A 27,210-nucleotide genomic window follows, 5' to 3' on the forward strand; every position below is an offset into this window, starting at 1 on the left:
AGTCGGTCTCCAGTGTTGTTATCAGATTTATATTCAACTCTTAACTAATAGTACAGTACAACTGAGCCGACTCTAGTACGAATCATGCTGAGCAAGGGGTAGTAAAACTGCGAGAGTCTGATTTTGCACTAGATAGACAGAGACGTTCAAATATTGCATACTCTTTTTATCAAGTGCAAAATCAGACTCTCGCGGCTTTACTGTTTCTCGTTTAGCATGGCTAATACTGAAGTCGGCTGTGGAATTGCATATATACAACACTACAGCTTCAATTTTATAAGCATGCGTATATACAGTGTAGATAAGATCACAACGTCTTCATAGTCCTTACGTTGTCGATGCATTCATTTTTACGTAATAAAAAATGCTCTTTTTTTTAATCAACGAAAACAATTAAACCTTGCATACGAAAGATATCTGTAAATACAATATTCATTTTACCGTTACTTTATAATGTAAATTTGTAATTTTTTTTGTATTAAAGTTGGGTCGCATGATATCTTTAAAAAATAAGGTCAGAAGTGAAAGTTTTAAGACGTCAATCATGTGCGTTATACCTGTTGAATGCGTGACCAATGTTAATGTTGAGAGAAAACGAATTCCACGGGTGTGTACGGTAGAAAAATGTCTACGAACAAAATTGTCTTTACTTTCCTGAGAAACGGAAACGTGGTCAAGTCAATTTTATCCAGTGACCACAATGTATATTGTGGAGTACAAAGAAATGTACATACTTTTACGGAAAATAAGTTTCGTTTACACGAATTCAACAAAGTTGAAGCAAAACTTGCAGGAAATCAAAAACCAGATTGGAACAGGGCTGTTTCAGAAGCAGAAAAAATTGTTGGGTACCCAACATCATTTCTAAGCTTGCGATGGCTTTTAAGTGATGAAATAGCAAATGTAGCATTGCATTTAAGGAAATTAGTAGGATCTAATCATCCTTTATTGAAAACAGCTAAGTGAGTGTTTTATCCATATGTTTACAATTTTTTTTTATTTATATATATTAATTTGTTCTATTTTTATTTATTATAGAAGCGTCATTTTCAATGGACGTAATAACATGCAAGCATGGGGTCTCATTGTATTGTTAATCTCAAAAGCTGCTGGTCATTTAAATGTAGATGATATGGAGGAAGATAAAGCTGCCGGTGTGCTCCATAGGTATAATTTATATTAAAACTATAACTTATAATGAAATATGTACAAATGAAAATAGTTACTGAATGAATTGTTATTTAGTCAGCGGGCATTGGCTGAAGTTACAGAAATGATACGCACCAGTCATCTTGTACATAAAGGACTAATAAATATAGAACCTGATGTTCATTTAGAAACTTCTGAATTAAATGACATGAATATTGGTAATAAAATTGCATTACTGAGTGGAGATTACTTGTTAGCTAATTCTTGTGCAGAATTAGCAAACCTTCGTAATCAAGATGTATGTATATGCATTATGTGCGTGTTGTTAGCAACTAAGTAACTTTATATTGTACAGTAATCTTATTTAGATTGTAGAATTAATGTCAAGCGCAGTTCGAGATTTGGCAGAAGCAGAATTTGTAGGACGTAGAGATAGCCAAAATAATCCTTTACCTTCTGTACCACCTGAAAATCGTACAGATTATGCAGTGAAAGAGTGGACTCTTAGAAATGTACTGAGTGCTGGTGCTTTACTTGGAAAGTCTTGTAAAGGTACATTGAAATTAGCTGGACATAACAAAGAAATACAGGAACAAGGTTACAACTTTGGGAAACATTTAGCATTAGCTTGGCAAGCCTGTTTAGACTTGGGTCCATTTATTACAAAAGATCAAACTGTAACATTCAATCTGTGTTCTGCACCAATTATGTTTCACATTGAACATGACCTATCAATTTTAACAGAAATCGATAAAGGTTTGCAATCTGTAAACAATGTAGATTATGCTAAGGTAAATACATTAAATATTAATATTTATATGATACATTTGTACTGTAAAGTCTTCATTTCTAAATATTTAATATTCAGATTCACAAGATTGTTATGAAGGGACCTGGTGTTGAATTAGCAAAACAACTACAAAAAGGACATTCACAAAGAGCAATGGAAGTTCTAAGTGTATTTGAAAAAAGTGATGCAAGGACAGCACTGTATAACATTATAGCAGCTATGGGAGATTTCTAAATAATGACTTTGATAACAAAACTAATGTGTATATTTTATATAACTGCCCAAAGATCAGTTTAAGGACTCCGTCCTATGTTAAGTTTACAGTTTTAACACAAATTGCATATAAATATGTAAAATTTATATATAAACTATACTATGAACAAAATATTAAGTAAAAAAATTTATACATTATTTTGTACAATTAAAGTAAACGAATTAGGTATCTTTTACAAAGATGCTAATTGTCTACAAACAAATATTGTGAAAATGATAAACTTGATACATTTTATAATAAACAATATTTACATAAATTTGTGTTGTTATAACAATTATTTATGATCGGCATTTGCAAATTCTGAATTTGAAATTTTTTTACCATTTGTATTTTATTTTAAACAATTATTACATATCTAAAAATAGTTTTTAATACATTAATATAATACGAATCGTTAAAACATATTTATTAAAGTAAATACGAAAATATGTATTTATTTGTAATTGAATCCGATAATTATAGACAAAATAATCGATTAGAAAATTTGTAGATCGATTAAAGTAATACAAATATCTATTAGGCTAGTAAACTAGTATGTCCGTTGTCAACACGAACAGTAGATGAACCATATACCGTATGTAAACATGTCACGAACGGGTACGAAACTCGATTGGAAAAAAGTTGTAAGTACATCATTAATACACATTACCAAAGTATGCAAAATAGTTCAATCATATGTTACTATGTTCTGTTATATAATTAAATAAAATAACAATCAAAAAATTTTAATCGAATTGTAAGTAAGGTTATGGTATTAGTATATTTCTATTTTCAGAACTCTGAATTGTTTACATTGACATATGGTGCATTGGTGGCCCAATTATTAAAGGATTATGAAAATGTAGAAGATGTGAATAAGCAATTAGAAAGAATGGGTTACAATATGGGAATTCGCCTAATAGAAGATTTTTTAGCACGTACTGGATCTGGTCGTTGTTATGACTTTAGAGATACAGCTGAAAAAATACAAACTGGCTTCAAGATATTTTTAGGTATAACACCAGTAATCGCAAATTGGAGTGCTGCTGGTGATGAATTTTCTCTATGCTTTGAATCAAATCCATTAACAGAATTTGTAGAATTACCAGACCATTGTTTAAACCTAAAGTATTGTAATATATTAATTGGAATATTAAGAGGTGCCTGTGAAATGGTACAAATGGAGATTGCCTGTTGGTTTGTACAAGATCAACTTAAGAATGATAATGTGAATGAATTACGTGTTAAGTTTATTAAAAGATTGGAAGATGCCATTCCAGCAGGAGAAGACTAAGTAATTTTATATTATTGAAAGAACAAATAATTGTGGCCAATTGATGACTCTAGTTTTTATGGACATATTTTATTATTTATGCTTTATTATAAATGAAGTCTTTCTTTTAATAATATTAGTTCATCAATAAGCTCAATCTTTATAACTAGCCAATTCCAATGATGTATACAATATGTAAAATACAGAAAAGCGAGTTACATTAAAAAATGCACATAATGCTTTGTCAAAATAATCTTCCCTTTATTGTTTAGTATGCAAAAATTAATGTAATGTAATAATGTATATCTAAAATATACAAAGTTGTCATTTATTAAATGAATTACACATTTCCTTTTACATTTGCGTAATAAATAAGCATATAAAATAAATTTGCTAATGTATTTTTTCACGTGAATTAATCAAAATATTTCAATTTATTCTAAATCAAATGTGGCAAATAATTCGTATTAAATGTTCGCAGAATTATTAAATATGGCCGACATAAGAAGAAATGTATTGTACGTTAAATTTCATTAAATGATATCTTTATTTTTTAACTAATTTTTAATGCGTTCTCATACTTATGTAGTATGTATTTATTTTGTTATATTTAGTAAGTTTAAATTTTGTTTATTTTCTCATGTTTATAACGTTTGACATTTTATTTAGGTTATCATTCGTTACTAAATGAACGAAAGAAACATTTCTTTAAGATATTTTGTACAATCATTTTATGAAACATCGTAGGTAATGGAAGTGAAGTGTAAACATTGTAGAAAAGATCTTTTTAATAAGAAATCAATGCAATTATTAACTTCTCATAACGAAATAAAACAGAATGTAATGGATGTAGGATGTGCAACAAACGATTCAGAATCTTCTTCTTACCTGTCGACAGAAAATATGCCTGAATGGATTGAATGCATAATAAACAAAGTAAAGTTTTTATGAATATTTATAGTATTGTATGATTACGAATTGAATTTTCTTATATCCAATTGAAAAGGTTCTGCATAATTATATGCATAATATACAATATTATGTAAAAAATAAATATGGTTTCAATGAAAATAATACAAAAAAATTCTTGCAAAACGTGTACCTATGAGATATAACATATGTTTGTTACAGGAATCTTGGACAAAGGGTAGACTATATTGTCCACATTGTAATAATCGCATAGGTTCATTTAATTTTGTACATGAGATGAAATGTGACTGTGGTAAATGTATAACACCAGCTATTAGAATAACTAATAGTAAAGTAGACATTTTATTTGCAAATGAATAAAGTACTTTTATTACATACTAACTATACAAATATTTTTTTACTAAATGATGCAATTAAGTAACATAAGGCATTCTAACTATTGTCTTAAACAAAAATTTCTTCAATAGAACATAATTAATTTTCTTGCAAATAAATTTATTATATATATACAGCATTAAATTTGTATTTACATTATTTTGAATATTACATATTTAAGCATTTATTTATAGTTATTGCACAGCAGTACTTTTAAATAAGTAAATTATATACATAATGATTTTAAATTAATAAAATTATGATCACAGTAAGCAAGCATAGTGAATCAAATCCTTTCATGAACTTCTAGTACATTAGCAATTTTTATCTAATTTATTTAAAATTTAAATATTTTTTATTGTGTGTTTTAATATATATTACTTTATTAATAGATAATATATATTTTACATGTATACATAGCTTAAATATTTGTTGACGTTATATATATATATATATAATGCAAATGAATATAAAAATTGACTGTACATTTCATATGTAGAATAATTGCTGTTTTATACTACAGCAAAATTCGTAATCTATATAATATACACATAAAATTTCCTACTTAATGTATTTACAATTAATTGTTAATGCACAGCATTAAAAATAATTTTAATTAATTGTTATGAATTCATAACAAAGTGAAAAAATAAGTTAGACCGTATTGCATGTGTCTAATATATATACATTAGAATTTATTTTTTTATTTATTTTATAATGTTTAAAAATAAATTCATTGTTCATTAACTGAACTTATTCTTTCAATTGTTTATTGTAGCAAGCTATAACTACTCTTACACAGTGCATAAGTACATTATGCCTAATATAATATAAGGAATATAACAATAATAAAACAGATAATGCATAATACCTGTAAGTAACATTAATAATATAACAATGAAAACATATTAAGTATAAACAACATTAACAGATACTATCTTTTGTTGCATAAAATCTTTATTAATTAACCACATTAACAGTAATATTATATCAACCCCAAAAAAATTACAAGTAATTTTAATTATTGATAATTATATAAATTCATTATTTATTTATTTCTGAAACTTAAATTACTATTTTTACGAAACGAATTTATATGATTGTTTAAAAATATTTTGGTAGCCCCAGAAAGAAAAAATGGTTGTTTAAATTTACAAAAGATATTTTCATAAATATTTTACTACTATGATTTGTTAAATTTTGTGACAACGCTTCTTGATAATAAATTATAAAATTATTTATCATAAAATTGTCATTGTCAATTAAGCACTAATATTAATGAATATATTTTTAAATAATTGTAATAGTATTTTTCATCAAAAACGTGTATAAATATTTTGAATGCTTTAAAAAATTAAATGGACGAATTTTAATGTGTCTTTTCTACTACTAAGGAACAAGTGGTTTGTCATCCAAGCTGTATGAATCTGTCTAAATTAGCATTTAATTTTTTAGGAACAAAATATATAATATTGAAAGCATTCTACTAGGAAGACGAGAGAAAATAGAATTTTACTATAGAGTATTAATATTAAATTATAATTAATGAAATGAATTATAATGTCCATGAATAATTTTACATGCAGATATTTAATATAGTTGTAATTATACAATATATTTTAATGAATCAAAATCTATCTTTATTATAAAATTTTCAAAGACATAATGGTGTGTGCTATTGTCCACAAAAGTAGCATTTAAACAAATTTAATTTTTACAAATCATGCAAAAATATCTCATAACTAACATAAAAGGTTTAAAGGACAATAATAGAATTATTGCACAATTGATCTGGATTAAAGGCACATATGGTCCATAAAGAAATATTACTGGAAATATTTCAAAAATATGCTTGGACAATATGAGAGCTAGTTGATCCATTGTTGTTAGTTCTGAGACTACAAGAATATAATTGGTTGGTATTATTTTTTACAATAATTTTCAATAAAAAAATAATTAAAATACCACAGAAATCTTATAAAAAAGAATGAGTATAACTTACATTAATACCGGATCAACCAATTTTAGATATGAAATAATCTTCTATTATTTCAAATATATTATTCAGTATCCAATATATTTTTTTCTTCAAGCTCTTTAATGACACTGTAAATTTTGAACATATTACAGTCCAATAATATTTAGTTGCTACAACTGGAATATTTCATCTTGTTGTTGTTGAAGTTTTTGTAACGATGTCTTCACTTTTCTACCCTGAGTCATAACTACAGCAGTTGGAAAGTTATGCATATCACTAGAAGATGATGGTCTTAATGGTTCAGAAGTGGATGATAACGTATGTGTATTTGACGTCATAGGAAATGAATTACGTAATTTAGTAGACACTCTACGTTGTTGTACATAGATATCATTACCCTCTGTGCAAAATCTAAAATATAATTCATAAAGAACAATTGGTTACTGAATGCATAATAGATTTTATAAGGTCATACAATCATTTATATTTAATATATATTAATTACTGGTAAATAACTTACTCACTATTCCCCTGAGTACGTTTCACTTCCCTTTTTGCACTAGCTATTGAAGAATCCATTTTAGCTAAAAAGTCATTAACTGAACTATCATCATCTATAGATGATGTGACTGAAGATGGACTAGAAACCTAAAAATATATTTTAAATTTATATAATATAAATTAATGATTTAACATCAATTTAGTTGAAAAGATATTTACAGTTTGAATTGCATTATGTTCAGTTTCATTTGTATTGTCGATGGGTAACGACAAAGGGCTTTCTGGGTTAGCAGGAATAAGTAAATATTCCCTTAAGAATAAACTATCAGAAGCCCATAATCTATTGACCCTCCTTATTTGTTCAGTCTATAAAAATTAAAAATAACAGAAACTTATAAGAGTTTATTGTATCTGCTACTATTGTTTTTAATCTATTAAGGAACATGTAAAACAGAATAATAAATTCGTACTGTAACTCCGTATTTTAGAGCAATTCCTTGAAGAGTATCAATTGCTGATACTGTATGTCTTATTAAATTTTCAGGTCGTGTAATATGTTTGGCTGTACTGCCATACTTTTTCAATGTTTTACCAGTATCTCTTATACACATTCGTTCTTCCATTTCCCTCGCGCCATTTCGTTCCATTCTTAATCTGCGAAATAGTATCGGTGCTTACAAAGCGTAGTAAACATATCACTCTTTGATATTTACGGAACAGAAATTTAGATAGAACTCGAGGAATATAATCACATAACCTATTCAAACGTATAAGAGAATTCAGCACGTATCTGATTGATATCTTGTTGATAAAAATTATTACTGATACTCTTTATACAAAGCAATGTTACGTACATTATCAAAATGTAAAGAAATACTACTATCAATCATCGGACGTGAAGTATAATCTGATTAACAGATTTTAATAACTTTCTAAATGCAATTGTATTTAAGATAATTGAAAAACATGCATTTTTCTTTAATGTATATTTTTTCTAATAATCATATTTAACAATTTTATAAGCTTGATCACGACAAATAACTTTTGTCACGGTTACACTACAAATGTCTACTCAGCTGATCAACGTGATAATAAATTATACATGTTCTTTAACCTGAACGATAGTATTTGCCTCGTTCTGATTGGATAATCAAAGGGCGTTACACAAACAAACAGTGTAGATGTTTGAACAAAAACATTATGTTTAATAGAAATTATAAAACGGATATAAATGAAATAACGAAATTAAAATTTTTAATATTGTGTACATCTTTTTCTAATTATATTGCACATTTTTTTTATATATTCAAGCTTACAATATAAATAACGGATTGCTTTTTTCATTACTTAATCTCATTACATAACACATGTAACTTAAGAAATGTAACAATTATTATTTGTAAAATATATGAAATTGCATGTTTATTTCCTAGCTTTATTAATTCGTAAATATTTAAAATTTTAAGTTTTTTTTATCCATTTCTCTTCACAATTGTAGTTTTGGCTGTTCATATTTATTTAAGGAAAAAAATAATAGAAATGGAATAAAATTTTAATAAAAACATGTTAATTATAGTACGTTACACAGTTCATCTATTTTTAAATACAATATATTACAGAGAAACACACAGTTATAATTTACTGTTATTAATATTATGTCTCTTACAGTATAATTAACTTATGGTTATAATTATTATTATTGTTGCTTCTGATCCTGTTGTTACTATATGCTAACCTTGATAAATATATAAGGTAGCATAAAAATTATATAATGGGAGACTAATTGATGTATTTTATTAGGAAAAATTTATCCTTGCATAGTACGTATTAATCTCCAGTAGCTGTGCAACAGTAACTGTAATATTGGTAATAAATAGTTAACATAGGGATAAATATTATGCTACTGCGGCAGTGTGCTTCCTGGATTCTGGGTAAGGGGTATTTCTTTGTCTAATTATTAGAACTATATCAACTATTATTCTACAAGACACACCCCTTCCGCTATCCCAATTAATGTAGCTACTTAATAAAGATCTCATGGATAAGCAGCATTGGTATTCGAAATTATTGTTTTGATCAATTGTCGCGGACAAGGGTTATGTGCAAATTTCAGTTTCATAACATGAATATATACATACACACGTGTGCGCGCGTGTACGCCGGATTTAATTTTTTCAAAAATGGTACTTTAAAGGTAGAGCAATATAAGTTACAACAAAATTGGAAGTGTAACACGTACAGGTAAAACTATCTAGAAAGAATGAGTACAAAATCTGTTCCGTCTGATGCATGTCGATAGTAGAAATGTGTACCTTAATTTACATCTCACACATATACTTTGGCAAGAGCATCAGCTCCTGCACTTGCTATAAAAGGTCGCGATGGATGAAATGCTACATCTAAAATACTTTCGTCGAACTTTTTACGATGTGCCGTTATCTCCTGAACACAAGTTTTATTATCCATATTCCATAATCTTATACTGCAATCGTGGCCTGAAAGTTAAATGTTATTAATTTAAGGATTTGTGATGCATTAATATTCGTTCTTTGTTTTCTTGTATATTTCACTGTTACTTACTTCCTGAAAGTAAATATAAACCATGGGGATCTACAGCAAGACTAGTAACTGCATCCAAATGAGCAACCATGGCATGAGCAAGAGTGGCTGATCGATGATCATAAAATCGAATGTGTCGATCTTCGTGTGCCGCAACAACTAATGGTAATGTTGGATGTGCCACAACACGGTTTACTCCCTTTGTTTCATTGGCTTCAAGACGTGCTACACTCTCACCAGTTTCTGTATCAAACACCACGCAAGCTCCTTCATAAGCTACAACTAACTTATGTGGGTCATCTCTTATGAAGTCTACTGAAGTTGGTATACCATCTGCAAAGAAATTAAAAGAAAACGATATGTATACGTAATTTTGTAAAATATGATTTTTTATTTTTGCCAAAGCAATAATTTTTTTTATGGTAATAGAAATATCACACCTTGCTCAGAAATGTACGTATGGAGTAGAGGAGATTTGCTTTGTGGACTCCACAATTTGACAGTTCCATCAGCACTAATTGATAATAATTGTGATCGAGGTTGATACATGCTTAAGCCCCAAACTGCATTCGTGTGTCCTTTTAATGTTTGGCTAAGGACACTTGGTTCATAGGAGTCATAAGGATCTATATTAGCTGATGGAAGTGTCCAACAATGAATCATACCATCTAAACCACCGCTATAGCATTGATTTCCTGTGCTACACATAGCTAAACATAGGACAGGACCAGTATGTGATCTAAATGTATATAATGGTTCTACATCTAATGAAGATGATCTGAAATAAAAAATACAATTATATAGATTCTTTTTAGCGTTAATGGAAAGACAAGTTAACGGTTCGTTTAAGTTTAAACGACCTACTTCTTTGCTGGTAAAGTTTTATGAAGATTCCACAATTTCAGTGTGTGATCATCACTTGCAGTTATAAGGACTGCTTCTGTGGGATGGAAGACGAGAGCTCGAACGGCGTCAAAATGAGATCGTAACGTATATTTTACATTCCATGTTTTTCTGAAGGTTTCCTTTGTAGTGGCAACCATCTACATCAATATGTATTTATTTTTATTGTTTATATTAAAAAAGATAAAAAGAAACCTCAATGCATTGCATAAAATTAGATTTTAATCCGTAAATTTCAGAAGATTACGACGGAAAGTGTGCACTGAGAGCAGTGAACTTTTAGCAGCAGTCAGTATTGCATACAGACAACTGTTTCGTATACCGAGCAACAGCATTTCGTCAAATACCCATAAACGTTTACAATACACAGGGTACTAATTCATTGACGGAGTATAAGCACTAATAGTTCACGATAATCGATTCTTCGGAGCAGCGGGTTAAAATCACTTGTCACACACGTACATTTATACATCTCAACAATGACAATAACCAATATAATATAATACAATAATTAATATAACTTACATCATATGAGGTTTCTGCTTCATTGTTAACACACAATAATTCTAATTCGCCCAATTCTAATGTGGAATCACCTTCTTTATTGGGACACCTTGGATCTGGTCGTAAATGTAATGCATCTGTAAATTGAACATTATTCTTTTTTTAATACTATTCAAATGTGTATATAGTAAGTCTTTTTACTAAATTAATAAGAGCAATCAATACTAACTACAATCAGTTGAATATATATCCAAATGAACAGAACCTGCTGGTGATTCTTCAATTTCTGTGAGAAGATTTAATTCATTTAATACTTCTTCTGCTTCTGCATCAACATCCTCTGTTAAAAGCATTGACGTCTAAAAATACAATTTAAAAAAGTATATCAAAAGATGTAGCTATTATTCTACTGAAAAAATATGCAATAGTATATAATAGAATACAAAGATTTATTATCCATTACTTTATTTGGTTTAGGATCCATGTTTTCATCGAAGGTATCATCTTCTACATCTCCTTCTTCTTCTTCCAAATCCATACCTGTGTGAGTCAGAAACTCAAAATTCGCCATAACAGCTGCTTCTGTATCTAGTATCATTGCTTCTGCTATAGAAGGTGGTTGCTGCTAGCATGAACATATGAAACTATATTAATAACTGATTACACTATTATGAAATTTTGTTTATATTGAATATTGAAATAAATTAATCTGTTTATTGAATTTTTCAAGCACAATCTGTTAAACATATAAAATAATTAAACACAAACAAATTTATTTACCTCTACCTTTTTTTTGGGGGCTTTGAAGGGAAAGAATTCCTTTGGTTGTTTATTTGATGGTTCATTACCATTTAATGCAGGAGTATTCATATCTTCTGAATCTGTATTATTATTTAAACCAAGTAAAGATCTTACTCTGTTTGATCGTACATCTATTATTGTATCAGTATAACCAATTTCTTGTAAATATCTAAAAGAAGAATTATAGATAAGCTGTGAGAATAACAATACACATTAAACTTAGTATAAGATAGAAATAAATATTTATGAATATCAAATTTTACTTACTGTCTCAAAATTTGGCGACCTTGTCTCCAACTGATGTTACTAACTGAAGTAAAAGGAGCTTCTCCATCACCACCTCCCCCGACTTCAGAGTTAGCACAAGTACTACTACCTTCATCATAAACAGGAGGCTGGACATCTCCTTGAATGACCAAATCGGTGCCATACTTCAGTTTGTGGTACCTTGCCCTGTAAAAATGACAATTATTGTGAGTGCATTAATATTTAATATAAACATATTACTAAAGGTAACGGTAACATTTCATTTATGACTGTACCTGAAAAAAGATCTTACCGTTCTTGTTTGAGTGCATATTCTAACATTTTTATTCTTCTTACTAAATCATTTTTTAATTTTTCTTGACCTTTTCTTTCACCTTGTAAAAAAGCTATCCTAGCCTGTAGATAAGTATTATTAAATATTATATTTCATTGATTTGTATTAAAAATAAATATTATAGTTCAGAGTATAAGGTAAAAAACTCTATATAAAGAAATAGGTGTGGTACAATTTATGTCTGATTTTTTAACTCATTTCACAAGATAATTTTTATGGGAATATAAGGTATACATATCAACAATTAATATCCTCCACAACTGTATTAATTTGTTCATATGCAATAAAACAAAGCTTCGTTCAGCAATAATTTATAGTTGCATACAATGTATGAATAATTACATTAACTTTAATTAGTATATATGTAAGTTAACTGTGAAGTGCATAAAATTTGTAACTGTATAAATATTATCAGTAAATCGATTGAAACATAATTTTGGATGCAATAATATGACATTTACCTCACAAAATTTAAACAGATACAATATCATAATAAAGAAAAGAGATGTTCCTGTAAAATACATTTCAATTTAACTTACAGTACTTATTTAATTAAAATTTAAACAGGCACATAATCTGTATTACAATATTTTATATACATTCAAATTAGTTGTGTTTTTATAATGTCCTGTCACATGACAGTTGAAGTGACAATAAGAAAGAAGTACATTAAGGAGAAACAAGTAGATAAATTTCAAAAATGTATGAAAGATACTGAAGTTATACCTGAAATTCTGCTCTGTCAAGTTCCCATTGCGATCGTTCAAGTTCAAAGCGAGTCCATTCATGTTGAATAAAGTGTAAAATGCCAGGCATAGAGTATTGTGGACTTTGATCCTTGGCATCGTCATTGCTACCATTGTCATTGCCCTGATGTTTATTGTTTGTCAGTGAAACATTTGCACCACTAGATAATTGTCCATTGTGATTTTGAGATGTAGAACTGGAGTTATCCTCCATCGTGGAACCACAAAACTGGCTCGGTACCTTCATTTCATGACACGGCAGCCATTACAACAACTTTTCTTTCCTCTGGAGCCCAAAGAGTGCTCTCCCGTCGGATAATGTATTTCGATCGAGTTTGCGAAAAGAAGTAATTAATACGCATGCGGGTGTATTAGATATCTATGGAACCGATATATTTTGTACCAAATCTTATCGTTCGTTATTTGTTTACAAGAATCTTATAGACTGTTTAACTCTTTTAGAATATCAAATATTATCTTCTTCGCATATTTTCAGAATCGTACTCGCTTCCACCATTCTCGCAGAGTGTATTTAGATGTATTCTAGCGAAGCATTATATCGTCTTTCTATGAGTAGAAGTTGTACATCGAAATTAATAAATACATATCAATAGTTCATAATACATTACAATTAAATCAACGAGAAAAATTCCAGCATTTTTCCTTATCTTTTTAAATACTGCAATGCTAAATTTATCGGATCATATTGATTGGTATAATTGGCAAATTTCAATCAACTAACTAGATACATTTAAGAAATAATTTTTGCAAAAAATTTCTTACCTAAAATTAAAGTACTATCACGCTTTTGTTTATGTAGTACTGTTTGCTGATACGATGATTTTTGTAAGGCTGATTCACAAAATAGAAAAATCGGTAGTTATAAACGTATAACAATAAATATCAATATGTATTAAAGTATACAGAAACAGATGTTAATTTAATAATGTTTTACAAATAATGTATTTTAAATATTAAAATTTAATTCTAAATTCTATAAGCAGTTTCATTCTTGATTTGTATAAACAAAATAGTATTACTTTTACTAAAAGAATGGAATCATTTTACTAATAGGTTACTATAAGTTTACATGGTTTTATGATATTTTATCAATGCTTCGTGGTTTATTAATAATACAAAAATTCAGAGTAAATAACGTATCGGAAGTGTCGCCCTCTACAAGAACTTATCTTTCTTGACAGAATACACTCGTATTGAAAAACATTGTCGTCGTAATTACTGTCACTAAAAAAACACAATTAATACACTACTATTATTTCAAAGAAGTATTACATACATATTGAGAAAACGTCACAATGCCTCCTCCAGTTATTGTATTTTATTGCTCTAGATGTGGGGAAAGTATAACTTATACAAACGAGGAATCGAACTCCGATTCCCGTAGCTCAGAGCGGCGTCACAGTCGTAATAAATAAAACTAACCTTATAATACGATGATAACTCATCTGTATCGTTAAGTATGTTTTTAGTAATACATAATAATTGATTTTAGAAAGTTACATAAACATATTAAATAAATATATTCATAAGCATATAATTATAATACATATTATATTATAAAACTAATCGTTATTGCGTCACATTGTTTATATACCCTCATTTTATACCTTTTATTACAATCTATTTTTATAGATAGATACATTTAAATAGATATATTTTTCTAATTACAGAAAACATGGATTTGTAAGTACATACTTGTGTACATATACATATGTACACATACACCAAATTTTTTATGGACATATGTATATACTGGGTGGGTGGAAAATCATAGTACAACAGACTATCTGCGGCTTTGTTTAAAAAAAAAAATCGAATTTAACGTTTATTATTTTCATTTTAGTTCATTACCTTATATGTACTGTTGGAAATGTTCTCCTCATTGCTGCATACATAATTGTGATTGACAAATTAAAGACAAGCATAATATCTACTTGCAGCTGAAACATTACCTCCATAAGCTCCCAAAGCATATAATACAATATAACATAATAGTAAAATCTATTCACAATGATGTATCAACTATATTTCATCATTATTTTTGAATGTAAACTATACATAATATATTTAATCTGTTGAATGATGAAAAATTAGACATAATATGAAAAAATATTTGACATTGTGCAGCTATTAAAACACAGAACTGATAAACTTTACAACTCAACATGGTACTTTCATATTATTCTATGTCTTTGTACTTTTAATTACTGAAATAATATGATATAATCCCTTTAACAAGTTAATTTTAAAATCCAATTGTAAAAAATTTTCAAAGACTATTCTAATTTCAATAGTAACTGATACTTCCTAAATTGCATTCAATTATGAACAATTTTAGGAAAATATTATCATGAATATTACAGATTGTTATTTTGATAATATATTTCAATAACAATAACATTTTTAATTTAAATCACCATGTTTCTAATAAATCATAGAAATAAATAGTTAGAAATAGACTTGGTTTTAAGAAAATAAAAAATATATTTACATATTTAAAAAATATATCGTTAACACTTAATTGTTATCGATTTTACATACTTACATATACTCTTAACAGAAAAGTGTATTTTGGTTTCTAAGCAAAAGTATTTTGCATATTTCAGCTAATATTATAAGTTCTGAAAGTATTTTGCGTCACAGCGCATGCGTTGTTAAAATTTTCTGAAGTGCAAACCACACTATGTATGTAGGTCGATAATTCTTACACACATTTTTTCAATAAAATTTATAGCAAGTAGATTTATAATTTCATACGCGTTTCAAATTATAACGAATCCAAAAATATGAACTATACAATTCAAGTTTTAGCCTTTTCCAAATGGATCGCGTATGCAAACGGTTACGAATAAAAGTGGCAACGTTGCTCTTCGCTTGTTTAGGTTGCGGTGTTGCAGATACTCGATGTCGGGTATCACAGTGTATCTTCGTTTCTGGCATTTATCGTAAATATAACGTATTTTTGTAAGACAAAGAACATGTGCATCACTGATTGAAGACCATCTGCATTATAACATAACGTAAGTTCATCAGTTGTGTACATACTTACATGTCACAGTTCAGCAGTGGGTCACTCTGTTTTTCTGTTCTAAATCGTTATAAGGTCCAAATTGTTACACACATTTACCCAAAATCATGGGGAAATTTGACGTCAAAAGATTTTGTGGTAAACATTTTAAAAATAAATTTGACAATTTGATCTCTTAATGAATGTACTGAACCAAAGGTGATAATTTTGAAACATTTCATTTCGAAGGAATAGTAAAAGTAATTTGATAATTTACTTGGTACAATTTTCACGATGTATAAAAATTTGGGTCTGAAGTCCCAAATGTAACGATCGAGGCCATTGCAGATGTCATACTATATACGAAAAGCTGCCATTTTATATAGCATATGAACGCCATTTTGTTGTCCTTTCATACAAAATGAAAGCTGGCATTCTTAGATGTTTCTACGCAGATGTATAACATTTGAATTGCGCTATATAATGCAATTTAATATAAAATAGAAATATAAGAAAACAAATTTAACGATTCCAATAAAAATTGTATACATAACAATTATATAACATTTAACATATACTAAAGAAGTATTATACAAATCTTAATATTTTAGAAGTATTTCTTACAAAAATATTTAACATGCAATCAAATTTTAATGCAATTTATACAAAAATAGTTCTATTTGCATGTATTATTTACAACATATGAAATTAATATCCCATGAGTTTAATTAAATATTTCGTATATGAAAAATATGAATTGAAATTTTTGTTAAAAATGCATAGTAGTATTTTTCTTAATGGGCTCGCAAAATTCTTAACCTTTAAGAAACCTACCGGAGAAATCTAGTACTTATTTAACGACGCATTACAGAGGGACTGACCTTGAGATCTACCATTTATGTCCCGATTTATTTTGAGTATTAGTTTCAAACTTTATTATCTTAATAAAAAGTATTATAAAATATAAAGAAGTTCAAATTATAGAATGCAATTTTAAATGGATCATATAATTTATGTAACTCGATTGTTAATTCGGTCAGTTGCTAAATATTAATAATTTTTGTAGATTATTGTTGTACTTGTTAATTGGCATAATATCTTCTATGATTTCTTTTTTTTCTATGCTTTCTTTGAGTAGTTATTTTTTAGTGATACATGCTGTACTCTTCTACACATGCGTAGAACGTGACGCGCATGAGTAAAGCACTAATAAAAGAACATTTGGTTACTGTAATAGACAATTTTTACAATATAAGTAACTACATTATTATTGCGTAATTAGGCATTTTTTTGTTTCATGTATTTCGTGTAATGTAATAAAAAAAAAAACACAAATTCAAAAAGAAGTTTTAATGTTTTTTATGCTTTATTTCGATTATAACCTTATTTTATCTACTGAAAAATTGTCACAGTTAATAATATTAACGTATAAATCATAACTTCTTTTCCAAAATAGATAATATATTTAAACTATGTTGCTTAATTTAAACTACAATGATATACGGGAACGAATATTTTTCGATGTGTGGGAATTATGAACAATTTCTGAAATTCGAAATAGATCTTTAAAATCGATCATTTTGATGAGTTATAAAATTATCATGTTTCTTACTCCCACTCGGTGAACATAGCGTTGTATTACCAGAGTGACGTATGTTGACCTCGTCAGTGAGCGTAGAAGGAGAAGGGAAGGGGTGGGGCTACTTATCAAACGTTCAATATAAGAGTACTTGCAAATTACAAAATAGTATTTACGTACACTTATTTTTATTTTATATACACTTCTCTGAAAAATAAAATATTAATATTAATATTTAATTACTTAATCAATTAGTATCAGTTCTACAAACAATACAAAAAAGGAAATACATTCGAAATAAATTTCAAAATTAATATTAATTTTATTTAAGGTTAATCAAATTTTTTTATAGTCTGTAAATATAATTCTATGATACAATTGTATCAATAATAAAAATTCAAGCCAACAAAATTAATAAAAAATTGAAACTAATATTAATAGCGCGAAGCATTAAGTAGCATTAAGTAACTTAAAGATATGAAGGGAGTGGGGGAAGTTGTAAGCATGACCTTGTTTTTTAATGGTAAATGCACACTCGGTTAGAATTTAAGGGTAAGATTTTCATGTGAAACTTTACATATATAGGCTATTTAAATATTTTTAACATGAAAGTTCTATTCCTTAGATTTTATTTATATTATTTTATTAGAAATTAGTTTCACGGGGGGCAAATTATGACGCCATATTGGACGACTTCGTGTACATTCGTTGACTTTCGTGTGGACGCATGTCGGGGCCTATGTATGTTCAGCAGTACTCGTTCAATAGACAAGTTTATCGGGAATCCCGCCTTTCTGAACATAAACTTTTGTAGTTCAAACTAATTTATTTAACATTATTTTAACGTGGTTATCTATTATAACTATTTGTGTTGTGTACCTTCACTTGTATTAATATTAATACAATATTTCTGACTTTATTAAACCCTTGGAACTTCGTCGGTGACCTGAACGTATAGATTGTTTGTTACTGGATAAAAATTTGTTTAATGTATTATAAATAGAAAATTAAGATTTGTTCTGTATAGTTTTTGCAAAGTAATAACATACACTTGTTTGATAATATGATACACGTGTTATGTGAAATACAATAGCAGTCGTTAGCAATGTAGCTTCAATCCGCCATTTTTATTAGTTGAGTACTTATGGGCCAGGAACGACACATGTTGGCGCGTCATCGAGGGGCCCGTATTACATTTTCTTTTCTTATATTTGAAAAAATTGATTTTTGTATCTGATAAATTGTGATAAGTGTCGCTGTTAATGCTGTGTAATAATTTCGCGCACGAATTATACATTTAATATAGTACTGACATCCTGTGGAAAACATTGATTTGGAGAAAAAGTGAATTTCTAATACCTAGTGTTATTTTTGCAATGAAAGTATCCTTAATAAGTATGAATATCTTTTCTGTGATTATTTGAATTCATACAAGCCTGATTATACGATCAGTTTTTTATGCATAGTGTCTTATTATTTATTAAAATAGTACAAATTAAATAAATTATTTAATGTTATGGTTTAATAGCAATAAAAAATACTGTAATACAGGATTAGACTGATTGTAATTTTACATTTTTTAGCATTAACATTTGGTTTTAAAATTCCCATTCAATTTCTTTAAATTATTTTTACATTTTATTGATTGTATAGGATATCTCAATATATAATGTTATATTACATTTGTAAACTTATAATCATAAATAAATGCAAAAAAATATAAGTGAACAGTAATAATAGTTGAATTCTGGAAGATGCTATTTATTAAAAGTAAAAAATCCTTCTATATTACATTTTTTATAACAAAATGTAAAATGTAGTTTTGCAGCATATAATATTTCATATTCAATTTATTGACTTTTCTCATTTACATTTACAATGTAAATGTTTAATCTATAAGTTTTACATGTATTTAATCTACTTTTAATTAATTCAATGATTAAATGAGTAAAGATATTTGTTATATATGCTTATTATATGTATAATCAAATATTTTAATATACGTAAAATCATTATTTCACTTTTCAAAATGATGCTTGAAAAGAATAATCATTTACAGATCAAAGAATATTAAATTTTGAAGATAAATGGATGACCTGTGACATTGCCTTCTGTATCTCATCTTTTCTATAATGGAGGCTTTAAGAAGCGATACAGTACATACTCCTGATTCTATACGTTCGTTGTCTTGTATCGGTACACATCATATTGATGAATTGTCAAAAGAAAAAGAAGATGAACTGTTATATGGAGCAGGTGATGATGGTGATGAAGAAGAAGCTCTATCAGATGACAGTATGCGTTTGAGACTGTCTGATGACGACGATGAAGCTGAACAAGAGGTTGTGTTGACAACAGTTTTACATAAAGAAAATAAATTGAAAGATGAAACAGTTGGTAAGTTTTGTATCTTATATAAAACATTAAAGTTGATTTTTCTTTTAAAATATATAAGCACTTATACAAAATTGTAATATAAAGTTTATTATCTTATTGCAGACAACATTAATTTATTTTATTTGTATTATAGCTGTGATGTCTGGGAAAAATCAAGATGTACAAGCTTCTCCTGTTCCAGAAAGAAATTTAATAGAACATGGTGCAACTACGAGGGAAATGAGTGAAGAGGAACGTTGTGCAGGTAATATTTCCATGGATGACAAAATAGTAACTGATCATGAAAAGGATAACAAAAGAAATGAAAATGGATTGATGAGGCCAATAATGAATAACATGCCTCGTTATATGTGGTCAAGTTATGATTTTCAACGGAGGTTTGCAAGTACCCCTCACTCTAGTGTCAATTATATTTCTTATACCAGGCATCGTTATTCTGCACGTAGAAGACATTATAGAGGTCGTTCATATGATTACAATAACAGATTTCACAATGCATTTCTTCCTTTTGAACGAGGAAGAGGATATTTTAATTCATATTACAAAATATATGGCAGTAAACAACAAAAGAAATCTTTTAAATCTGCTACTATGATGAAACCTAATCCTACAAGTGAATTTGACCAAAATCTTGTGTCTTTTTCAAATACAGACATATCTTCAAGAAGTGAACCTGACACCAGTGCTAAACATAAAAACAGTACTGACAAGAAAAATGGAAAGTGCAACGTGTTAGATAGTGAATCTCCAATTAGTAGTGACAACAGTAATGATAATTTAAATAAATTACCTAATAAAGATCTGGAAGACACAAAAGTGGATGACCTAAACAAAGTAAGTGTTACTGATACCACTTCTGTCAATGATCCTTTGGAATTACAGCCTAAATTAATAGTTGCAAAGGAGAGTTCAGAAACAAGAACACCATCCAATGATATTGAATGTAAAGATATTACTACTATCGAAACTAATAGTATTAATGAGTCTTATAAGGAAGAAATTGTTGTAAATTCTATGATAAACTCCCATGATAATGATGTGGAAACAATTAAAGAAGATAAAACTAACACTAATAATACTAATTCTGATTGCGATAAATCTAACAATCTTAACATATTGGAAAAATTATTGACTGAAAATACAAAATGTAAATCTAACAATGATGAAGTTGTAGAATGTACCAAAAAGGTCAATAAAAATAACAAACAAGAAAATGAAACAATAAAAACTACAACTGATTCAGATGTGAATGAGAGTGAACCCGTGAAACATATTCATAAATTAGGAGAGCAAGAAGTTAATGAGAGTCAACAATCTATAGAAACAGATCAGAGGATAGAATTGACTGAAACCAATTGTGAAATTGTTTTTAATAATTTAAAAGAAAAGAATATTACGGATACTGAATTAACAGTAAATGAAGAAGTAACGAATCATGAAATAAAAAAACTGTTAGGAGATGAGAAAAAAGATGCTTCTGTGCAAGGCATAACATCAAAAGGGGAGAATGAAAATAATGATCTTAAAGCAAATGCTACTGCATTAAATAATTTAAGCAGTATAGAAGGTGATAAAGAAATTGAGATATTACAAAATAATATACTACTTGAACCAATTACTAATGGTGTAAAATGTGATAAAGACCAATTAAATGATAGTGATAATAGTACAAATTCTTCTAAATTACTTCAAGTACTACTTGTTTCTGAAGATCAGTTAATTAATTCAAAAATTGATCTTCAGGAGCATAAGAAAGATACTATTGATGAAAATGTAGAATCTACAGAGAAAGATAGCTCAGCGATAAATTTTGCAAATAATATGGCAAATCTAACTGAAAACACTGTGTCTGTATTGGATGAAAATAATTTACCTAGTGTCAAACCACAGAATGTTTCATTAGGTCTTGTTATTGATGTAAAAGACAATAGTGGTGATAGTGACAAAAAAGTTGTTGGCGTTCCAGTAACTACTAAAAGAAGGAGAAGGCGAACAAAAAAAATGATTGCCGCAGCGCAAGAAGCTGCCGGCGAAGAAGATAAGCAAGGTAGGACATATTTTATGTCATAGAAGTAAATGTAAATTTATTGCCTTATATTATATATGTACCTAGTTTTCATAACATAGAAAATGATAGGTGTTTGTATTTATTTTTCAAAATATTTACTATTAATCCTCTGTTATCATTACTTAACTGAGGAAATAATATAAATATTGTAAATTATGATAAAACATTTCATTATTTAAACTGAGTTTTATGTATTCCTTCAATCTTTTTTTACATATATATTTTACTATAAATTAATTATACTTATTTATTACACCTTATTATTAATAGATCTTCATATGAAAAGTAAAGTAATTAATATATTTTTATAAAAAGAAATCTATCATTTTTAAATATTTGATTAGCATTCATTTTTTTTGTTCACACTCCTTCAATCTAAATGGAAATCATACTTCCAAGAAGTTGATTAACATGCACAATTAAATTCTATAATAAAATAAAAAGTTGATACCAAAAATATATTCAATTATAATAAAAATACCACAAAAAGTCACATTTCCAATAGCATTCATAATACGTAAAATAGTTATTGTAATATACCATGAAAGGGGAAATTAAAGAAATTTGAGTTATACCAAATAATTGCACAATGTTAATTAGAATAACTAAGGCATGTGATTAAATCAATGAGAAATAAATAAATGTATATAATATTTTTGTAAAATATTTCACATCTAAGATTTTCATTTGATTTTAATTATATATAATTTTTACAATAATACTGAAATAATCTCAGATGTTCAGTATTAGAGGTGACATATTTCATTACATTTTTGAGGTGTACTTGCTTATATTTAATCTTTAACCAATTATCCTTTTATGGTTGAAATTATACAATTTATTCTTAGATTATTTGTTGAATTTGTAAGTTATTTGGCTTTTATTACAATGTTTTGTTATAGTTAGAGAAAGTGGAAGACAAAAGAGAAGAACAGCTAAGAATGCAGAAGAAATAATAAGGAAGAAATTTCTTAATCATGATAGCGATTTAGAATCGAGTGATGGCTCCGAAAAGTTTGTAATTGTAAATCATAAAATAAACCAAGATGCGCGTCCTTTATCTCCACCTTCTTTAAAGCGCAACTTTACCGAAATTGATAGTGTTACTATGAACGGTAGTGTTAAAAAAGTTAAAGTAAATTGTGAAACTACACCCAATGAAGTAGTAACAAACGAAAATAATTCTGATAACATTAAAAAACTTGATTATGTTCACAAGTTCTTCCGAAGAGATCTGAAAGAAAAACTGCCAAAATTGAAGCAGGAAGTATGTAGAAAATATATGAATTTTTCAGAATTATTTGATAGTATCAATAATAAAAATTATATGTTTTAATTTTAATACATTCTTAAAGGAATTAGAGGAACTCTTAATACAGAAAATTGTTGAAACGATCACAATGCGTGGTGAAATTGGTAAATTAAGAGAACAAGCTCGTATATCGGAAAGAAACCAAGAAGTAACGCGTGCGAAATGTCAGCAATTAACAAAACAGATTAAAGATTTTGAAATGGTTTTAAGTCGTAATGCTGCGGATCGACGTGCAAATAACGACAAACCTATACCGCCAATCAAAATCAACAGATCTGTTGGATTACAAGTTAATTTTATAACGGTACATGTTAATAATTTAATTAAAATATTGTGACAAAATTTTCTAAAGCTTAATATTACTTATATTCTATTATCTTTGCATAGGATCACGGAATGCAGAATCTACGACAATTACAACAGAATTCAAATATGAAATCCATACATGTTTCAAATAGTAATAATACACCAAATACATCTAATGAAACAAATAATGCAACTAGTCCGAGGAGAGGAATTAAAGTAAGATCTCCCAGACGATCCGAATCAGTAGGCGGACAAACTGCTGTGATCTCACAAAATCATACTCAATCACTAAACATTATGTCTACTATAACTCCTGCAGCTTTAGTCGTAGCTAAACCTGTAGATACACAACATACTTTAACATTACCTAATCAGTCTAATGTTCAGCAGATAATGTCTAATGTAAGTACTTAAAATTTGTTATGTATGGATTGATTTTATAAACAAATGTATTGGTAATTATTGCAGCCACAGCCACAACAACCAACGCAAACTGTAGTTTTAAATGGAAAATTTCCAAATCAAATAAATCGTCAAAGTACTACCGTAAATGTTGCAAAATCAAGAGCAAACGATCTAATCGATCTTACAGACGAAGAAGAGAAAAGTAAAGGTATGTAAATTTTCGTTTAAGAAGTTATTTATTTTGCGGAAGGCGAATGAAAAGCTGTGTTATGAAAAACTGTATAACTTATAGTTGCTGCCAGTATACCAGTTGTTACAACTACAATAACCGATCAACAAATAAATTTAGCACAAAAAACACAACCTTGCTTCCAAAGGGTGATACAAACTATTCCTGGAAATGTAGCTATAACATCTCAACCTCCTAGTATAAGAGTAGTACAACCTGCTAGCCAACCGACACCTACTGCCTTAGTGGTATGTAAAATAGTAATATTTGAAAATTCGTAATCGGCATAGTAACTATTTATATAAATGTTGTATACAATTCTTTGTTTAGAATAATATGAACGCTCCTCGATTAGCGTATGTGATGCAAAGTGGTGTAGGTCCAACAAGACAGTTACTAATAGCACCGAATTCCAATCCGGTAATGTAAATGGTTTATTGACATATTCTCGTTAACCCCTTCCCGTGGAATTTAGCTCGACGAAATTCGGGCCCAAACAGTGGGCGTCAACGCGCGGTAAACAGACTACAGACAGACAGACTAAATCTTCATCACGAGTCAAACTCGTTAAAGTACGGGAAGGGGTTAAAGTGAATTTGAAGAATTAAGTTTACACAATTATTTTGTAGTCTAATATCCAAAATTTATTACCGTAGATGCGGCCAGTGACTTCTTGTAACAGAGCTTCGTTTTCAACATTAACATACAAAACTGGTAATGTCGTTTTGCTAAAATAAATAATATAATATAGTATGTAAATGTTATAATGATCAATATAAACAACGGATCTAATTAAATTCTACTTATAGGAATATCAACAGTTGCAAATGGAACAGTTAGAGTTTTGACTACATCAGCTGCTTCAACAGTACAGTTAAATAAGGTACTGTGCGTTTTGAATTGTTTTGTTTTTTCGTTTAAATACGTATAAATATTTTTATTGTTCTTATATTTTTTTCTTTCAGCATCCTGCTCCTTTACCAGATACACGAAAGTATACTGTAAATCCTGTTTGGAAACTTCCACCGCCAGCTCCATCATTGAAAATTTCGAAGACTTCGAATGGTGTGTTACGGAATTTACATATATTAAAAAGCTTAATAAGTAGTACAAAAATAAAACGTTCACTGTTATTACAGGCATAGTATTATCCTGGAATATGAATTTGTCTGATAAACATGCAGATATTGCTAGTTACCAATTATATGCGTACCAAGAAGTTGCTGGTATTCCTCCTAATATATCATTATGGAAAAAAGTAGGAGACGTTCGAGCTTTACCACTGCCTATGGCGTGCACTCTTACGCAAGTAATTTGAATAATTATTTAGCGATTACCATAAATTATATCGATACTTTTAATATCGATAATATTTTTTTTTCACAGTTTTCCGAAGGCAATAATTATTACTTCGCAGTTCGAGCAGTTGATACACATTCCCGAAAAGGACAGTATAGCACACCTGGCAATATTTCTTTATAAAATATACGACCAATACTAAGTTATTGTTTTAATCTTACTTTTAACGCACAGTTATAATGTAACAAATCGTGTCTCATATAGCAACAAATTTTCCCTACAGTCTTCTAAATTATCATTTTATTTATCACATCTATTGCATGTAAGATAAATTTGACAAAAAATTACAGGAATGTTTGTAATCAAGAAGTGTGTTGTATAGACTACACATACAAATGAATCTGTTGTATAGTAGTATACCTTTAATTGTAAGTAATTATTGATCATATAATTGATGGTAACTATGATATAATTGTAGTTTACATATTTTTTTTGTTCTTTTTTATACGCCTCTTAATTTATAAAATCAAAAAATACAATTAATTCTGACAATGTATAGTCTATCATTCTGTCTTTGCTTAAAAATTGCAATATAAGAATTTTATAAAATTTTTGTATCATGTTTCATGAAGTATTATTTATGTCACCCGGAAGCATAAAATAATTCTAAAACAGTTTTTTGAAACACATACATACGAAACTAATGTCAATAACGTTGTAGCAAATCTCCATGCCTGTACAAGAGCACAGAAGATATTCTAGTCAACAAAAAAATTTATTATCAATTATTTTAATATTCACATCTCAAAGACTGCTACTAATTAAAGACGAACATGCAATTGCTTAAAAGTCTGATATTGATATTATTATTCACTGGAGGTGTTCATAAACGTGGCTTCCTTGCGTTACATATTAAATAACGCTTGTCTTAATCATTTCATTAAATTTGATTTACTTTCACTGTTACTTTGTAAACAAGTCTTGCTAATACATAATTTGCTCAATTTTTATACAATTGTAATAAATCTTGAATATTAGATTTCCATTACATAAAGAAAGGCCATGAATCAGTATCTGTAAATATTAATGTCTATATATTCTGACCTTTAACATTTGCAATCAGAATGTATATGATCTATAGCATAATTATCTAATACTTTGTTTCTAAGTTTCAATCAGTTTTGTGTGATAAGAATGTATAATAAAGTGATTGTTCATTTTTTA

At 28.3% G+C, this 27,210-nt stretch overlaps 6 protein-coding genes across 17 annotated transcripts; 4 read left to right on the plus strand and 2 right to left on the minus strand.

The window, feature by feature from the left end:
* Nucleotides 1–219: 219 nt before the first annotated feature.
* On the plus strand, nucleotides 220–2,444 carry Pdss2 (Decaprenyl diphosphate synthase subunit 2). The gene is made up of 5 exons (XM_076777736.1): nucleotides 220–962; nucleotides 1,039–1,167; nucleotides 1,246–1,447; nucleotides 1,518–1,940; nucleotides 2,018–2,444. Exons 1-5 carry the CDS (start codon nucleotides 625–627, stop codon nucleotides 2,171–2,173), a joined length of 1,248 nt encoding a protein of 415 aa, XP_076633851.1. The 5' UTR covers nucleotides 220–624; the 3' UTR covers nucleotides 2,174–2,444.
* Nucleotides 2,445–2,709: 265 nt separating this feature from the next.
* Bet3 (blocked early in transport 3) lies at nucleotides 2,710–3,801 on the plus strand. The gene is made up of 2 exons (XM_076776010.1): nucleotides 2,710–2,836; nucleotides 2,989–3,801. The coding sequence occupies exons 1-2, from the start codon at nucleotides 2,774–2,776 to the stop codon at nucleotides 3,484–3,486; spliced, it is 561 nt and encodes a 186-aa protein (XP_076632125.1). The 5' UTR covers nucleotides 2,710–2,773; the 3' UTR covers nucleotides 3,487–3,801.
* Nucleotides 3,802–4,054: 253 nt separating this feature from the next.
* Nucleotides 4,055–5,042, plus strand: LOC143347108 (E3 ubiquitin-protein ligase RNF180-like). The gene is made up of 3 exons (XM_076776023.1): nucleotides 4,055–4,078; nucleotides 4,213–4,401; nucleotides 4,597–5,042. The coding sequence occupies exons 2-3, from the start codon at nucleotides 4,216–4,218 to the stop codon at nucleotides 4,753–4,755; spliced, it is 345 nt and encodes a 114-aa protein (XP_076632138.1). The 5' UTR covers nucleotides 4,055–4,078; nucleotides 4,213–4,215; the 3' UTR covers nucleotides 4,756–5,042.
* Nucleotides 5,043–5,339: 297 nt separating this feature from the next.
* Nucleotides 5,340–8,350, minus strand: Red (LysM peptidoglycan-binding domain-containing protein red). Of its 3 annotated transcripts, none has more exons than XR_013081843.1 (5): nucleotides 7,720–8,094; nucleotides 7,469–7,615; nucleotides 7,269–7,396; nucleotides 6,773–7,159; nucleotides 5,340–6,668 (listed from the first exon to the last, which is right to left on the minus strand). XR_013081843.1 is itself a non-coding variant. In XM_076784122.1 (5 exons), the coding sequence occupies exons 2-5, from the start codon at nucleotides 7,894–7,896 to the stop codon at nucleotides 6,919–6,921; spliced, it is 693 nt and encodes a 230-aa protein (XP_076640237.1). In that variant the 5' UTR covers nucleotides 7,897–7,903; nucleotides 8,104–8,350; the 3' UTR covers nucleotides 5,340–6,918. The 3 variants fall into 3 exon arrangements, 2 of the variants coding, with proteins under 2 accessions (XP_076640237.1, XP_076640236.1); XM_076784122.1 differs by adding an exon at nucleotides 8,104–8,350 and having other exon boundaries at nucleotides 5,340–7,159; nucleotides 7,720–7,903; XM_076784121.1 differs by adding an exon at nucleotides 8,104–8,350 and having other exon boundaries at nucleotides 5,340–7,159; nucleotides 7,720–8,006.
* Nucleotides 8,351–8,819: 469 nt separating this feature from the next.
* On the minus strand, nucleotides 8,820–14,780 carry Cka (Connector of kinase to AP-1). 5 transcript variants are annotated; one of them, XM_076784091.1, is made up of 13 exons: nucleotides 14,661–14,780; nucleotides 14,147–14,215; nucleotides 13,344–13,930; nucleotides 12,576–12,679; nucleotides 12,284–12,469; nucleotides 12,002–12,185; nucleotides 11,679–11,837; nucleotides 11,445–11,574; nucleotides 11,237–11,352; nucleotides 10,673–10,851; nucleotides 10,249–10,586; nucleotides 9,830–10,141; nucleotides 8,820–9,744 (listed from the first exon to the last, which is right to left on the minus strand). In XM_076784091.1, the coding sequence occupies exons 3-13, from the start codon at nucleotides 13,608–13,610 to the stop codon at nucleotides 9,575–9,577; spliced, it is 2,145 nt and encodes a 714-aa protein (XP_076640206.1). In that variant the 5' UTR covers nucleotides 13,611–13,930; nucleotides 14,147–14,215; nucleotides 14,661–14,780; the 3' UTR covers nucleotides 8,820–9,574. The 5 variants fall into 5 exon arrangements, with proteins under 5 accessions (XP_076640206.1, XP_076640205.1, XP_076640203.1 ...); XM_076784090.1 differs by having other exon boundaries at nucleotides 11,679–11,840; XM_076784088.1 differs by having other exon boundaries at nucleotides 11,996–12,185.
* Wde (Fibronectin-III type domain-containing protein windei) lies at nucleotides 14,704–26,538 on the plus strand. 6 transcript variants are annotated; one of them, XM_076784085.1, is made up of 16 exons: nucleotides 14,704–14,841; nucleotides 15,055–16,404; nucleotides 20,030–20,367; nucleotides 20,501–20,611; nucleotides 21,020–22,414; nucleotides 23,338–23,702; nucleotides 23,791–24,051; nucleotides 24,135–24,455; nucleotides 24,522–24,666; nucleotides 24,751–24,935; nucleotides 25,018–25,107; nucleotides 25,344–25,401; nucleotides 25,497–25,570; nucleotides 25,653–25,752; nucleotides 25,827–25,996; nucleotides 26,074–26,538. In XM_076784085.1, the coding sequence occupies exons 3-16, from the start codon at nucleotides 20,103–20,105 to the stop codon at nucleotides 26,167–26,169; spliced, it is 3,636 nt and encodes a 1,211-aa protein (XP_076640200.1). In that variant the 5' UTR covers nucleotides 14,704–14,841; nucleotides 15,055–16,404; nucleotides 20,030–20,102; the 3' UTR covers nucleotides 26,170–26,538. The 6 variants fall into 6 exon arrangements, with proteins under 6 accessions (XP_076640200.1, XP_076640195.1, XP_076640196.1 ...); XM_076784080.1 differs by having other exon boundaries at nucleotides 15,055–15,140; nucleotides 15,228–16,404; nucleotides 20,501–22,414; XM_076784081.1 differs by lacking the exons at nucleotides 14,704–14,841; nucleotides 15,055–16,404 and adding an exon at nucleotides 18,453–19,365 and having other exon boundaries at nucleotides 20,501–22,414.
* The last annotated feature ends 672 nt before the right edge of the window (nucleotides 26,539–27,210 follow it).

This window comes from Colletes latitarsis, chromosome 2 (assembly GCF_051014445.1).
Source record: "Colletes latitarsis isolate SP2378_abdomen chromosome 2, iyColLati1, whole genome shotgun sequence".
Classification (NCBI taxonomy): Eukaryota; Metazoa; Arthropoda; class Insecta; order Hymenoptera; family Colletidae; genus Colletes; species Colletes latitarsis.

Coding starts and splice junctions, on each gene's coding strand:
- Pdss2 (XM_076777736.1), top strand. CDS start 625: ATGTCTACGAACAAAATTGTCTTTACTTTCCTGAGAAACGGAAACGTG. Junction 1,448..1,517: donor CAAACCTTCGTAATCAAGAT/GTATGTATATGC, acceptor AATCTTATTTAG/ATTGTAGAATTAATGTCAAG. Junction 1,941..2,017: donor ACAATGTAGATTATGCTAAG/GTAAATACATTA, acceptor TTTAATATTCAG/ATTCACAAGATTGTTATGAA.
- Wde (XM_076784080.1), top strand. CDS start 20,103: ATGGAGGCTTTAAGAAGCGATACAGTACATACTCCTGATTCTATACGT. Junction 22,415..23,337: donor CGGCGAAGAAGATAAGCAAG/GTAGGACATATT, acceptor GTTTTGTTATAG/TTAGAGAAAGTGGAAGACAA. Junction 23,703..23,790: donor TGCCAAAATTGAAGCAGGAA/GTATGTAGAAAA, acceptor ACATTCTTAAAG/GAATTAGAGGAACTCTTAAT.
- Red (XM_076784122.1), bottom strand. CDS start 7,896: ATGGAACGAAATGGCGCGAGGGAAATGGAAGAACGAATGTGTATAAGA. Junction 7,397..7,468: donor AACATAATGCAATTCAAACT/GTAAATATCTTT, acceptor ATATATTTTTAG/GTTTCTAGTCCATCTTCAGT. Junction 7,160..7,268: donor CGTACTCAGGGGAATAGTGA/GTAAGTTATTTA, acceptor ATTATATTTTAG/ATTTTGCACAGAGGGTAATG.
- LOC143347108 (XM_076776023.1), top strand. CDS start 4,216: ATGGAAGTGAAGTGTAAACATTGTAGAAAAGATCTTTTTAATAAGAAA. Junction 4,402..4,596: donor TTGAATGCATAATAAACAAA/GTAAAGTTTTTA, acceptor TGTTTGTTACAG/GAATCTTGGACAAAGGGTAG.
- Cka (XM_076784087.1), bottom strand. CDS start 13,610: ATGAAGGTACCGAGCCAGTTTTGTGGTTCCACGATGGAGGATAACTCC. Junction 11,353..11,444: donor TATATATTCAACTGATTGTA/GTTAGTATTGAT, acceptor TTCAATTTACAG/ATGCATTACATTTACGACCA. Junction 9,745..9,829: donor TTTATATTTACTTTCAGGAA/GTAAGTAACAGT, acceptor TTTAACTTTCAG/GCCACGATTGCAGTATAAGA.
- Bet3 (XM_076776010.1), top strand. CDS start 2,774: ATGAACCATATACCGTATGTAAACATGTCACGAACGGGTACGAAACTC. Junction 2,837..2,988: donor AACTCGATTGGAAAAAAGTT/GTAAGTACATCA, acceptor TTCTATTTTCAG/AACTCTGAATTGTTTACATT.